Source organism: Oncorhynchus kisutch, linkage group LG1 (assembly GCF_002021735.2).
Source record: "Oncorhynchus kisutch isolate 150728-3 linkage group LG1, Okis_V2, whole genome shotgun sequence".
NCBI classification, from domain to species: Eukaryota; Metazoa; Chordata; class Actinopteri; order Salmoniformes; family Salmonidae; genus Oncorhynchus; species Oncorhynchus kisutch.
In genome coordinates this window covers 61,666,707-61,681,157 of record NC_034174.2, presented here as the reverse complement: position 1 = coordinate 61,681,157, position 14,451 = coordinate 61,666,707, and the positions used below count along the sequence as shown (strand labels likewise).

Below are 14,451 nucleotides of genomic sequence, written 5' to 3'. Positions count from 1 at the left end.
GCAGTGTCAACTGGTGTATCTTCTATTCCACTCCTATTCCCCAGGCACTATCATTTGTTGACTTCTGTAACCGTAAAAGCCTTGGTTTCATGCATGTTAACATCAGAAGCCTCCTCCCTAAGTTTGTTTTATTCACTGCTTTAGCACATTCTGCCATCCCTGATGTCCTAGCCGTGTCTGAATCCTAGCTTAGGAAGGCCACCAAAAATTCTGACCAATTACCACATTTTCCACCAAGATAGAACTGCCGAAGGTGGTGGAGTTGCAATCTACTGTAGAGATAGCCTGCAGAGTTCTGTCATGCTATTCAGGTCTGTGCCTAAACTGTTTGAGCTTCTACTTTTAAAAATCCACCTTTCCAGAAATAAGTCTCTTACTGCTTGTTATAGACCCCCCTCAGCCCCCAGCGGTGCCCTGGACACCATATATGAATTAATTGCCCCCCATTTATCTTCAGAGTTTGTACTGTTAGGTGACCTAAACTGGGATATGCTTAACACCTCGGCCATCCTACAATCTAAACTAGATGCCCTCATTCTCACACAAATGATCATGGAACCTACCAGGTACAACCCTAAATCCGTAAACATGGGCACCGTCATAGATATCATCCTGACCAACCTGCCCACTAAATACACCTCTGCTGTCTTGTACCAGGATCTCAGCGATCACTGCCTCATTGCCTGCGTCTGTAATGGATCTGCGGTCAAACGACCACCCCTCATCGCTGTCAAACGCTCCCTAAAACACTTCAGCGAGCAAGCCTTTCTAATCGACCTGGCCCGGGTATCCTGGAAGGATATTGACCTCATTCCATCAGTAGAGGATGCCTGGTTATTCTTTAAAAGTGCTTTCCTCACCGTCTTAAATAAGCATGCCCCATTCAAAAAATGTAGAACTAAGAACAGCCCTTGGTTCACTTCAGATTTGACTGCCATTGACCAGCACAAAAATATCCTGTGGCGTACTGCATTAGCATTGAATAGCCCCCGCGATATGCAACTTTTCAGGGAAGTTAGGAACCGTTATACACAGGAAGTTAGGAAAGCAAAGCTAGCTTTTTCAAAGGAAATTTGCATCCTGTAGCACAAACTCCAAAAAGTTCTGGGACACTGTAAAGTCCATGGAGAATAAGAGCACCTCCTCCCAGCTGCCCACTGCACTGAGGCTGGGAAACACTGTCACCACCGATAAATCCACGATAATCAAGAATTTCAATAAGGATTTTTCTACGGCTGGCCATGTTTTACACCTGGCTACCCCTACCCCGGTCAACAGCTCTGCACCCCCCACAGCAACTCCCCCATTTTTCCTTCACCCAACTCCAGATAGCTGATGTTCTGAAAGAGCTGCAAAATCTGGACCCCTTCAAATCAGCTGGGCTAGACAATCTGGACCTTCTCTTTCTAAAATCTTCCGCCACATTTGTTGCAACCCCTATTACTAGACTGTTCAACCTCTCTTTCGTATTGTCTGAGATCCCTAAAGATTGGAAAGCTGCCGTGATCATCCCCTTCTTCAAAGGGGGAGACACTCTAGACCCAAACTGTTACAGACCTATATCTATCCTACCCTGCCTTTCTAAAGTCTTCAAAAGCCAAGTTAACAAACAGATCACTGACCATTTCGAATCCGACCGTACCTTCTCCGCTATGCAATCTGGTTTCCGAGCTGGTCATGGGTGCACCTCAGCCACACTCAAGGTCCTAAACAATATAATAACTGCCATCGATAAAAGACGATACTGTGCAGCCGTCTTCATCGACCTGGCCAAGGCTTTCCACTCTGTCAGTCACCATATTCTTATCGGCAGACTCAACAGCCTTGGTTTCTCAAATGACTGCCTCGCCTGGTTCACCAACTATGTCTCGTATAGAGTTCAGTGTGTCAAATCGGAGGGCCTGTTGTCTGGATCTCTGGCAGTCTCTATGGGGGTGCCACAGGGTTCAATTCTCGGGCCAAGTCTTTTCTCTGTATACATCAATGATGTTGCTTTTGCTGCTGGTGATTCTCTGATCCACCTCTACGCAGACAACACCATTCTGTATACTTCTGGCCCTTCTTTTGACACTGTGTTAACAACCCTTCAGACGAGCTTCAATGCCATACAACACTCCACTTCCGTGGCCTCCAACTGCTCTTAAATGCAAGTAAAACTAAATGCATGCTCTTCAACCAATTGCTGCCCGCCTGTCTGGCATCACTACTCTGGACATTTCTGACTTAGAATATGTGTATACTACAAATACCTATGTGTCTGGTTAGACTGTAAACTCTCGTTCCAGACTCACATTAAGCATCTCCAATCCAAAATTAAATCTAGAATTGCCTTCCTATTTCGCAAACAAAGCATCCTTCACTCATGCTGCCAAACATACCCTCGTAAATCCTGCTGATCCTTGACTTCGGCGATGTCATTTACAAAATAGCCTCCAACACTCTATGCAGCAAATTGGATGTAGTTTATCACAGTGCCATCCTTTTCGTCACCAGAGCTCAATATACCACCCAACACTGCGACCTGTATGCTCTCGTTGGCTGGCCCTCGCTTCATATTCATCGCCAAACCCACTGGCTCCAGGTCGTCTATAAGTCTTCGCTAGGTTAAACCCCGCCTTATCTCAGCTCACTGGTCACCATAGCAGCACCCACCCGTATCACGCGCTCCAGCAGGTATATTTCACTATACATCCCCAAAGCCAACTCCTTCTTTGGCCGCCTTTCCTTCCAGTTCTCTGCTGCTAATGACTGCAACGAATTGCAAAAATCACTGAAGCTGGAGTCTTATATCTCCCTCACTAACTTTAAGCATCAGCTGTCACAGCAGCTTACCGATCATTGCACCTGTACACAGCCCATCTGTAAATAGCCCACTCAACTACCTCATCCCCATATTGTTATTTATTATTTTGCCTTTGCACCCCAGTATCTCTACTTGCAGATTCATCCTCTGCACATCTATCACTCCAGTGTTTAATTGTTAAATTGTAATTATTTTGCCACTATGGCCTATTTATTGCCTTCCCTCCGTAATCTTACTACATTTGCACACACTGTGTATAGACCTTTCTATTGAGTTATTGACTGTACGTTTGTTTATCCGATGTGTAACTCTGTGTTGTTTGTGTTGCACTGCTTTGCTTTATCTTGGCACGGTCGCAGTTGTAAATGAGAACTTGTTCTCAACTAGCCTACCTGGTTAAATAAAGGTGAAAAAAAGATATATAGTGTCACGACTCCGACCGAAGGACACTCCCCTTCCCGTTCGGGTGGCGCTCGGCGGTCGTCGTCGCCGGCCTACTAGCTGCTACTGATTATTTCTTCCCCCTCCTTATGTGTTGATTGTGTGCACCTGTTTTGTGTTAGGTAGTAGGCTTTATTAGTCAGCCGGCCCGCAGGGTTCCTTGTGCGGGATTAATTATTGTGATCGTCTGTTTGGTGTACTTATGTGCACGTCTATGGGTTTTGTGTTTTCCCATTTTGTGGTTTTTCCCTGGACAGTTTAAGTCCCCCTGTTTGGGGCATTTGTTTGTTCAGTACGCCCTGTGTGTTTGTGAGGGTTGGCTTATGTTCAGCATTTTCTCAGTGCATTAAAATAGCACTCCCCTGAACTCTCTGCTTCCTGCGCCTGACTCCTCACCCACTACACTCAGACCGTTACATATAGACAGTTGTGTGCCTTTCCAAATCCTATCCAATCAATTGAATTTACCACAGGTGTACTTCAATCAAGTTTTAGAAACATCTCAAGGATGATCAATGGAAACAGGATGCACCTGAGCTCAATTTCTAGTCTCATAGCAAAGGGTCTGAATGCTTATGTAAATAAGGTATTTGTGTTTTGTTTTTATAAATTTGCACAAATTTCTGAAAACCTGTTTTTGCTTTGTTGTTATGGGGTATTGCGTGTAGATTGATTTGCATATAATCAATTTTAGAATAATGCTGTAACGTAACAAAATATGGAAAAAGTCAAGGGGTCTGAATACTTTCCGAATGTACTGTTTAAAGTGTATGCAAATAGATTATACAATTGGTTAGGCATTTTCAACACACACGTTTCTTAAAAAGACTAGAAGAGAAGATGTACGTTTCTCCTCAACCCTCAACCATGATAGACTATCATGCATGTTGTTGATGTTAGTTCTGTGTGTGCGGTTAGGGCAAGGCATGCTGCTTTGTTTTGTGCTCCTTAGTCTTTGGCCATGCTTCTTTGTTTAACCGGCCTACTAAAGTATTTTGTAGCAAACAAGAGCTCCAATGAAATTACAATCTTAGAAAAAAAGGGTTCCAAAATGGTTATTTCACTGTCCCCATAGGAGAAGCCTTATTGATTCTAGGTAAAACTATTTTTGGTTCCAGGTAGAACCCTTTTGTGTTCCATGTAGGGTTCTTCAAAGGTTTCTCCTATGGGGACAGCTGGATAACCCTTTTAGGTTCTAGACAGCACCTTTTTTTTCTAAAATTGTATTTTTTCAAAGAATGTGGTTTGTCTTCTTTTCTGCAGTGTTTGCGTACAGTTCTGAGACATGCGCCAGTAACAGGCAGAAGTGCTCGTCCTTCGCTGACTGTAAGGACTACACCAATGGCTACTGCTGCCACTGTAGGCCTGGTTTCTATGGCAACGGCAAGGATTGTGTGGCTGAAGGTAGGAGTAACCCCATACCCAAAGTACATACAGTATTTGTGTAATAAGGGTTAGGGCTATCCTGCTACCTTTCGTTAATGAAACATGTGAAATAAAGTTTTAGAATTATTCAAAATTTCATAATGAAATTGAAAACCTGAATGCTTGACACACAGTCCCACATCAGTTACATTTGAACTTATATGAATTAAAATCAAATTCAATTAAGTTAATTTCCTTACATTCCACACCCAGGTAAGCCCCAGCGGATGAACGGCAAAGTGAGCGGTCGGGTGTTCGTGGGCAACTCGCCCTCGCCACTGGAGTTTTACAACAATGACCTGCACTCGTATGTGGTGGCCAACGATGGGCGCGCCTACGTGGCCATCAGCACCATCCCGGCCGGCTTGGGACCCTCCCTGCAGCCCCTCTCTTCCCTGGGAGGGGTCATCGGCTGGGCCTTCGCTCTAGAGCAGCCTGGCTATGAGAACGGCTTCAGCATCATCGGTAAGAACTGGTTCGCCTATTATCTTGCACATTGTTGTGTCATTAAGAGTTGTTTTAAGGTAAGAGCTAACATTGGGTGAATCACGAAAGTGATTCCTCGCTTCCTTGATTCATAGCGTCTTTCTCAAGACTTCCTTGCCCTGGAGAATGTCCATGAGAAGGGAACTCTGATCTTCTGCTTCAATGCGTTTGGAGAAAGAGGCGACAAATCATCAAGGAAAAACAGTTGAGAAAGTGCCATAGTGTCATTAAAAAGGCAGCAGGTGATTTGAATACATTAGGCTTTTCTAATGTGAATAGGGTCGCATTTGGTTTTGCTTCTCCTTCCATTGTTGCAAAGGCACCTGGGGCTTGGAACTTTGTTTGCTGTGGTCTAATGAGATTTCAAAGACAGGTGTGAATGACCACTGTGGGATTGCTGCTTAGGTCAACATTTATTCAAGTTAAGTTTGATTAGTTAGATTTATTTGCTCTCTTTGAATGACAGATGTTTTTGTGTATGTCCAAAATCTGGCTCACATACTATTTACCTAAATTGCATACTGTGTACTAATAGTAGTACACACTGTTAAGAATGTACTGTTTAGTAAAAACGAATGCAGTAAGCAACAGATATCAGCATACTAGGCTCATCCATACTGAGAATGTGTCATCTAATGCACAATTGCATTGATTCCTGCCATTTGTTCATTTTGGTACAGCACGTCCCCTCAGGTGATTATCAGCTATTGTCAAACACACGTTGGTCTCGAAAGACGATTCTATTCCTCACTAGTGTGTAGCGAATTCTACAAGATTAAAAGCCGAAATTAGTACGACGTCCTGGCATTTAAAGCATACAACATTTTGGACATTTCACATACGTTCTATACATTATTTTTTTCCCCTACTGTTTAGAACGCAAGTAAGGGTATTCGGACACTGCCAATCTCCTTGCTCAGGGAAAGTACATGCTCTACTGGCCATTTGAGTGGTATACGTGGAAGTTTAAGTGAATTGTGCCAAGTGATTAGGACTATCTTTCTCTTTTTGATACATTCCTCAACAAGTTGAACTCCACTTTAGTCTTCCACTTGGACGTTTACAAAAAATGTAAGGCATGTCAGTTAAGAAAAAATTCTTATTTACAATGACAGCCTACCCCGGCCAAACCTGGACGACGATGGGCCAATTGTGCGCCGCCCTATGGGACTCCCAATCATGGCCAGATGCAGTGCCTTAGACCGCTGCACCACTCGTGAGCCCATGATTTGTTGGTAGAGCGATGATGGGTAAAATTATGGGGAATTTGTTCTGTGTTCCCGTTTTTGGTGCATTTTTCTGCTTTTCAGGCCTCAAAATGTTGCTCCAGCTCATTGCTTCCAGCTGACTTCACTTCTTTCAAAATGTTCCCCTTTGATGTGTAATGTTGTTGGCTCCAGGGAGAACCAAACGTGGGGGGATACACTCAAGGGTATGGGTGAGGATGCAGAATTAAGTTGCCCCTAAATGCTGATCTTCAGTACGGCTAGGTTTTGTGTTTCATCACATAATGGTTGAGCTTTTGGGTAAGGCAAGACAATCCTACATTTGTACTCAGGAGCTGAAGAGAACCTATGAGACTTGGTTATCTCTCACTTTCCTTCTCCCACCACCATCTCTGCTCACACGCACACAAACACCCTTCAACCCCACAACCATCCTCAACCGTTCCCCCCCCTTCCCCAGGTGGCGTGTTCTCCAGGCAGGCCGAGGTGACCTTCTTACCAGGCAACGAGAGGCTGACCATCAAGCAGGAGTTCAAGGGTGTCGACGAGCACGACCACCTGGTGGTGAGCACCGAGCTGGAGGGCCGTCTCCCTGAGGTCCCACACGGCTCCACTGTCCAGATCGACCCATACAAGGAGCTCTACCAGTATGGCAGTAACCGTAAGTCATGACCACACCAATATAACATGGAATGCAGTCAATTCCATTTCAATTGAGTCAATTCACAAAAATGATTTTGATCTCCTGAATTGAGTAACCCCAAACCTGGAACTCAACACTGTCACAGTTTGTAATAATTCTAATCACATAAGAAAGGTCAGCATTAATCCCAGTGTTGTTATTAGTCCAATTGCTCTTACGTGCGACCAGGTAGTAGTCTATCTTATTCTTTTCATGAGACACATAGTCTTAGAAACACTTTTGGCAGCAATTACAGCTGTGAGTCTTCTTGGGTAAATTCTCTAAGAGCTCTGCACACCTGGATTGCGCAATATTTGCCCATTATTCTTTTAAAAATTCTTCAAGCTCTTTCAAGGTGTCATATTCAAGTCTTGCCATAGATTTTCAAGCAGATTTAAGTCAAAACTGTAACTTGGTAAAGCAACTCCAGTGTAGACTTGGCCTTGTGTTTTAGGTTGTCCTTCTGAAAGGGGAATTCCTCTCCCAGTGTTTGTTGGAAAGCAGAATGAACCAGGTTTTCCTCTAGGATTTTGCCTGTGATTAGCTCCATCCTGGTTCTATTTATCCTGAACATGTCCCAGTCTTTGCCTCAAGAATACCCATACCATGATGCTACCACCACAATGCCTGACAATAAGGAGGCAATTACTCAGTGATGTGTTGTGTTGGATTAGCCCCAAACACAAGACTTTCCATTTAGGCCAAAAAGTATATTCCTTTGCGTGCTTTTATTGCAGTAGTATTTTCTTGCCCGGTTGCATACAGAATACATGTTTTGGACTATTCTCTATATATTCTGCACATTTTTATTCTTAATTTTGATCATTATTGTGGAGTCACTACAATGTTGTTGCTCCATCCTCTGTTCTCTCCCATCGCAGCCATTTAAAATCACCAATGGCCTCATGGTGAAATCACTGAGCAGTTTCCTTCCTGTCCTGCAGCTCAGTTCAGAAGAACAACTGTATCTTTGATGTGCCTGGGTGGTTCAATACATCATCCACCGCATACTTATTACTAGCTAATGCTTAAAGAGATATTCATTGTCTGACTTGTTGTTGTTACCAATCTACCAATGGAAAAGATCTTTGTGGTTGAAATTCAACACTTGACTGAGGGACCTTACAGATATTGTATATATGGGGGAGAGAGGAAGGGGTAGTCATAAAATATTAATGTCAACCCTTATTATTTCACACAATGTGATTTGTTAAGTGAAATTTGACTCCTGAACTAATTTAGGCTTGGCTGAACAAAAGGGGTGAATTATTATGCAACAACTGTATTCATTTGAGATTTTTTTTTTTTACATTTTCTTTTCACTTTGACATTACGGACTATTTGGTCTAGATCAATGACAAAAAATCGAAATGAAATCTATTTCAATCCAATCAAAATCCAATCCAACTTCGTAACGCAACAAAATGTGGGACAAAAAAGCCAAGGGGATGAATACTTATGATACCAACTGTATATGGATGTTCAATGTAGCAACGTTCCACTTCTTCAAATTCTCTTCAGGGATCACCTCCTCCTCCAACCGCGACTACACTGTGAGCCTACTGGACGGCAGCGTCCAGACCAAGACCTACCAGTGGCGTCAGACCATCACCTACCAGAGCTGTCCCAATGACGAGGCGGTCAGGGACGTGCAACCTACCCAGCAGCTCAGCGTCGACCAGATCTTCGTCATGTACGACTCGGGCAACCAGCTGATCCGCTACGCTATGAGCAACAAGATCGGCTCCATCCACGGTGAGTAGAACACCTTGTGTTACAGCTAACCTTTGTTCATGTTCTCCTATAATGTTATTCTAACCTTGTGCTTACGCTCTGCTAGTTGTGTTCACATTCTTCTAATGTTCCGCTAATGTTCTGCTAGTTGTGTTAGTCTTCTGTTAATATTCTGCTAATGTTCTGCTAACCATCTGCTAACAGGATTGGGCCCATCCTCAGTGAGTATAGCCTTTCATGTAAATACTGATAATCTTCAGCTAACGTTGGGCTTATGTTCTGCTATATTTCTGCTAACTTTCCTGCTACATCTGGCTTATCCACTATGTTTGGCTGGATTTGGCTGTAAGACAGACACCTGATGCTTAAATTTAAATGGTGTTGGAAACCCTGCGTGGATTTGCAACAAGATCATATGATCGATGTTAATAATGACAAGCAAACAGGAGTATCAAGAAGGACAATCAAGGCAATATAACATTGTTGTGGATGGAATCCTAGTCTCCACACAAGACCTGGATGGAATCTGAGGAGAAAGTGAGAAAAATGATCGCTGAAAAGCTGCAGCTAGATCATAAGAAGATTGAGGTGTCAAGTTCTTCCACACCGACAAAACATTTCTGTATGGACCTCGCTTTGTGCAAGAGGGCATTGTTATGCTGAAACAGGAAAGGGCCTTCTGCAAACTGCTGCCACAAAGTTGGAAGTACAGAATTGTCTCGGTCATTGTATGTGGTAGCATTAATATTTCCCTTCACTGGAACTAAGGGGCCTAACCCGAACCATGAAAAACAGCCCCTGACCATTATTTCTCCTCCAACAAAATGTACAGTTGGCACTATCCATTCAGGCAGGTAGCGTTCTCCTTCTCCTGACACAGATTTGTCTGTCGGACTGCCAGATGGTGAAGCATGATTCATCACTCCAGATAATGCATTTCCATAGCTCCAGAGTCCAATGGCGGTGAGTTTTCCACCACTCTAGCCGATGCCTGGCATTGTGCATGGTGATCTTAGGCTTGTGTGCGCCTGCTCGGCCATGGAAATCCATTTCATGAAGCTCCCGACGAACAGTTATAGTTCTGACGTTGCTTCCAGAGGCAGTTTGGAACTTGGTAGTGAGTGTTGCAACCGAGGACAGGCGATTTTTAAGCAGTACCCGCTTCAGCACTCGGCGGTCCCATTCTGTGAGCTTGTGTGGCCTACCACTTCACAACTGAGCCGTTGTTAATGCTAGACATTTACTCTTCACAATAACAGCACTTACAGTTCACCGGGGCAGCTCTAGCAGGGCAGACATTTGACAAACTGACTTGTTGGAAAGGTGGTATCCTTTGACGGTGCCACTTTGAAAGTCTGGTTTTGCTGAAATAGCTGAATCAACTAATTTGAAGGGGTGTCCACATACTTTTGTATATATAGTGTATGTTAGCCATCACTGAGACTCACTTAGATAATTAATTTGACAACACAGCAGTAGCATTACAGAGATATAACATCCCAAAAAAGACAGGAATAAATCCGGGGGAGGTGTCTCTGTATACAATGCATTCGGAAAGTATTCAGACCCCTTCCCCTTTTTCACGTTTTCTTACGTTACAGCATTATTCTAAAATAGATTAAAATACATTTTCCCCCTCATCAATCTACATACAATACCCAATAATGACAAAGTGAAAACAGGTTTTTAGAAATGTTTAAATGTATTGAAACACCAAAACAGAAATACCGTACATGTAACAGCGTTCTTCGTTTGTAGAAAGAGAGTCGGACCGAAATGCAGCATGGTGGTTAATCATGTCTTTAATGAAAAAAGTGACGATACATGAAATAACTTAATAAATACAAAAACAACAAACGGAACGTGAAACCTAATACAGCCTATCTGGTGAACACTACACAGAGACAGGAACAATCACCCACGAAAGACAAAGCGAAACTCAGGCTACCTAAATACGGTTCCCAATCAGAGGCAACGAGAATCACCTGACTGCTGATTGAGAACCGCCTCAGGCAGCCAAGCCTATACAACACCCCTAATCAGCCGCGATCCCAAATACTACAAACCCCAATACGAAATACAATAACATAAACCCCTGTCACACCCTGGCCTGACCAAATGCAGGAGTGGCTTCAGGACAAATCTCTGAATGTCTTTGAGTGGCCCAGCCGGAGTCCGGACTTAAACCTGATCAAATATCACTGGAGAGACCTGTGCAGAGAAGAATGGGAGAAACTCCCCAAATATAGGTGTGCCAATCTTGTAGCGCCATACCCAAGAAGTCTCAAGGCTGTAATCGCTGAGAAGAGTGCGTCAACAAAGTACTGAGTAAAGGGTCTGAATACTTATGTAAATGTGATATTTCAGATGTTCATTTTTAATACATTTGTAAAAAAAAATCTCAAAACCTCTTTTTGCTTTGACATTATGGGGTATTGTGGTTAGACTGATGAGGGATAAAACCCCCCCAAAAATCTATAATAAGGCTGTAACGTAACAAAATGTGGAAAAAGTCAAGGGGTCTGAATACTTTCCGAATGCACTGTATGTTCAGAGCCAAATTCCAGTGAAGCTCAGAGATCATACCTTGCCAACGGTTGTTCCAGTGTTGTGGTTTCAGGTTCATCTGCCTCATCTAAAGCCTTCTTTTGTGGTGCTGCTACTGGCCACCAAGTGCTAACAATCATTATCCGGATAATATTTGTGCAATGCTTGATAGTGTATATGATGTTAACAGAGAGGCCTATTTTCCGGGTGACCTAAAAATATAGGTTTTCATCAAGTTGTCCCGCTCAAGAAGAAACTGCTTACTGTAACCAATGCCTATAATCTGCTTCAGGTTATTAATCAAGCTACAAACAGTACAGGAACTACTGTATATCATCCACGTGTATTGATTATATTTTTTGTAATGCTGCAGAACTTTGTTCTATAGGTGCATCCACACCCATTAGATGTAGTGACCACAATATAATAGCTGCATCCAGAAAAGCCAAGGTTCCAAAGGCAGGGCCTAAAATAGTGTTTAAGAGATCATACAACAATTTTTGTAGTGATTCCTATGCTGAAGATGTATAGAAGATTGATTGGTCAAATGTGTGTAGTGGGGAGCATCCACACGCTGTAATACATTTCTGAAATTGCCCCTTCCAGTTATTGATAAACATGCACCTATTAAGAAACGGACTGTTAGAACTGCTGAGACGCCGTGGATCGATGAGGAAGTGAAAAAAAGAGTGGAGTGGCTAATGTGTCTTGCTGCACACCTGATTGGCAAACAGTAAATTGAGAAATGGTGTGACTAAACTAAACAAAAAGAAGAAACGGTATTATGAAACTATGATAAAATATATCAAATATGATGGAAAAAAGCTTTGTAGAGCATTAGATTCAATTATGGGCAGAAAGACTAATTCAACACCGTCTTTTATTGAATCAGATAGCTCATTCGTCACGAAACCCTGTGATGTGGCCAATTATTTCAACAACTACTTCATTGGCAAAGTGGGCAAATTCAGGCATTAAACTCCAAAAACAAACTGTGAGCCATCATATTCAAGCATAAAATACAGAATTATGAAAGAAAAGCAAGGTTCATTTAAACGTCATAAAGTTAGTGTGGAAGAGGTGAAAAAAATTGAGAAACCACCTGTTATTGACAACTTGGATGGAAAGCTCCTGGGGATAGTAACGGAATATGTTTGCCGCTCCTATGTCTCATATCTTCGGTATGAGCTTGGAGAAATAAAAAAAATAAAAAATCTCAGACCTGAAGGGAAGCTAAAGTCATTACGCTTAACCATGAATGGTAAAGCGCTCTTTTCTGGTTCTAATAGCAGATCAATAAGTCTACTGCTGGCTTGAGAAAACGTTCGGAAAGAATTGTGTTTGACCAGACACAATGTTATTACTTCATGAACAAATTTACAACAGACTTTAAGCATGATGGGCATTCTGCACATACTGCACTAATACAAATGACTGAAAGAAATGGATAATAAACAGACAGTGGAAGCTGTACTGTTAGATTGCAGTGCAGCCTTTGATATTGACCCTAATCTGTTGGTGGAAAAATGTATGTGTTATGGCTTTACACGCATATCATGAATTAAAATCTATCTATCTAATAGAACACAGAGGGATTTCTTCAATGGAAGCCTCTCTAACGTAATACATGTAGAGTGTGAAATTCCGCAAGCCCCGTTACTGTTTTCTAGCCTCAAACAAAGCCTGCGTGTCGATGTATGATGAGTATTCAACCCTATACACATCAGCGGCCACAGCTAGCGAAATCACTGCAACTCTGACTCTGGGGGAAGTAGATTAAGGGCCTCATTGCCGAAATCCCAAAGTATCCCTTTAAGCTCTAGACCTAAGATGGACCTGGTTATGAAAAATGTGACTATAGAACAAGTTGAGGAAACTAAACTTCCTGGTGTCACCGTAGACTGTGAATGGTCATGGTCGAGGTATATTGATTCAATTGTTGACAAGACGGGGAGCTGGGGAAAGGAGATGCTCAGCATTCTTAACACCACAACTGTCCGAACAAGTCATACGGGCTGTAGTTGGATCATATCTTGTCTACTTCCTAGTATTATGGTCAGGTGCTGCAAAGAAAGACATAATAAAGCTAAATCTGGCTCAAAACAGAACAGCACGTCTTGCCCTGCAATGTTCCAAGAGATCTAATGTCAACAAAATTCATGTTGGCCTTTCCTGGCCCGAAGTACAGGAGACATTATCAAATCAAATCACATCAAATCAAATTTTATTTGTCACATACACATGTGGAACTTCTAGTTCCGACAATGCAGTAATAACCAACAAGTAATCTAGCTAACAATTCCAAAACGACTACCTTATAGACACAAGTGTAAGGGGATAAGAATATGTACATAAAGATATATGAATGAGTGATGGTACAGAGCTGCATAGGCAAGATACAGTAGATGGTATTGAGTGCAGTATATACATATGAGATGAGTATGTAAACAAAGTGGCATAGTTAAAGTGGCTAGGGATACATGTATTACATAAAGATGCAGTAGATGATATAGAGTACAGTATATACATATGAGATGAATAATGTAGGGTATGTAAACATTATATTAGGTAGCATTGTTTAAAGTGGCTAGTGATATATTTTACATCATTTCCCATCAATTCCCATTATTAAAGTGGCTGGAGTTGAGTCAGTGTGTTGGCAGCAGCCACTCAATGTTAGTGGTGGCTGTTTAACAGTCTGATGGCCTTGAGATAGAAGCTGTTTTTCAGTCTCTCGGTCCCAGCTTTGATGCACCTGTACTGACCTCACCTTCTGGATGATAGCATGATGTCTGCATCACTTCTCAATTTTGTTAGAAATATTAAGGTGTTAAAAACTCCAAACCGTCTATTCAATCCACTGACACACAGCTCTGACAGACATTCATATGCCACAAGGCATGCAACTAAAGGTATCTTCATAGTCCCTAAAGCCCCAAAAGATGAATATCAATGATAGCATGGAACTCCCTGCCGTCTCAAATCACTCAATCAAGCAACAGTAGTTTAAAAAAAATAAAAAAATAAAGCAACACATCACAGCACAACGCCTCTGACCTAAATAGCTGTAGCATCTCCCTCCCGAGCACATCTGGCAGTCAAGTTAA

At 42.4% G+C, this 14,451-nt stretch overlaps 1 protein-coding gene across 1 annotated transcript in view; it reads left to right on the top strand.

Annotated features, from left to right (window-relative positions):
• LOC109889476 (nidogen-1) overlaps window positions 1–14,451 on the top strand; it is a 62,666-nt gene that overhangs the window by 21,127 nt on the left and 27,088 nt on the right. Inside the window, exons 5-8 of the mRNA XM_031828842.1 lie at window positions 4,508–4,648; window positions 4,883–5,134; window positions 6,842–7,042; window positions 8,585–8,818. Of these exons, the coding sequence (XP_031684702.1) occupies window positions 4,508–4,648; window positions 4,883–5,134; window positions 6,842–7,042; window positions 8,585–8,818 (828 nt within the window). The remainder of the gene's footprint in view (window positions 1–4,507; window positions 4,649–4,882; window positions 5,135–6,841; window positions 7,043–8,584; window positions 8,819–14,451) is intronic.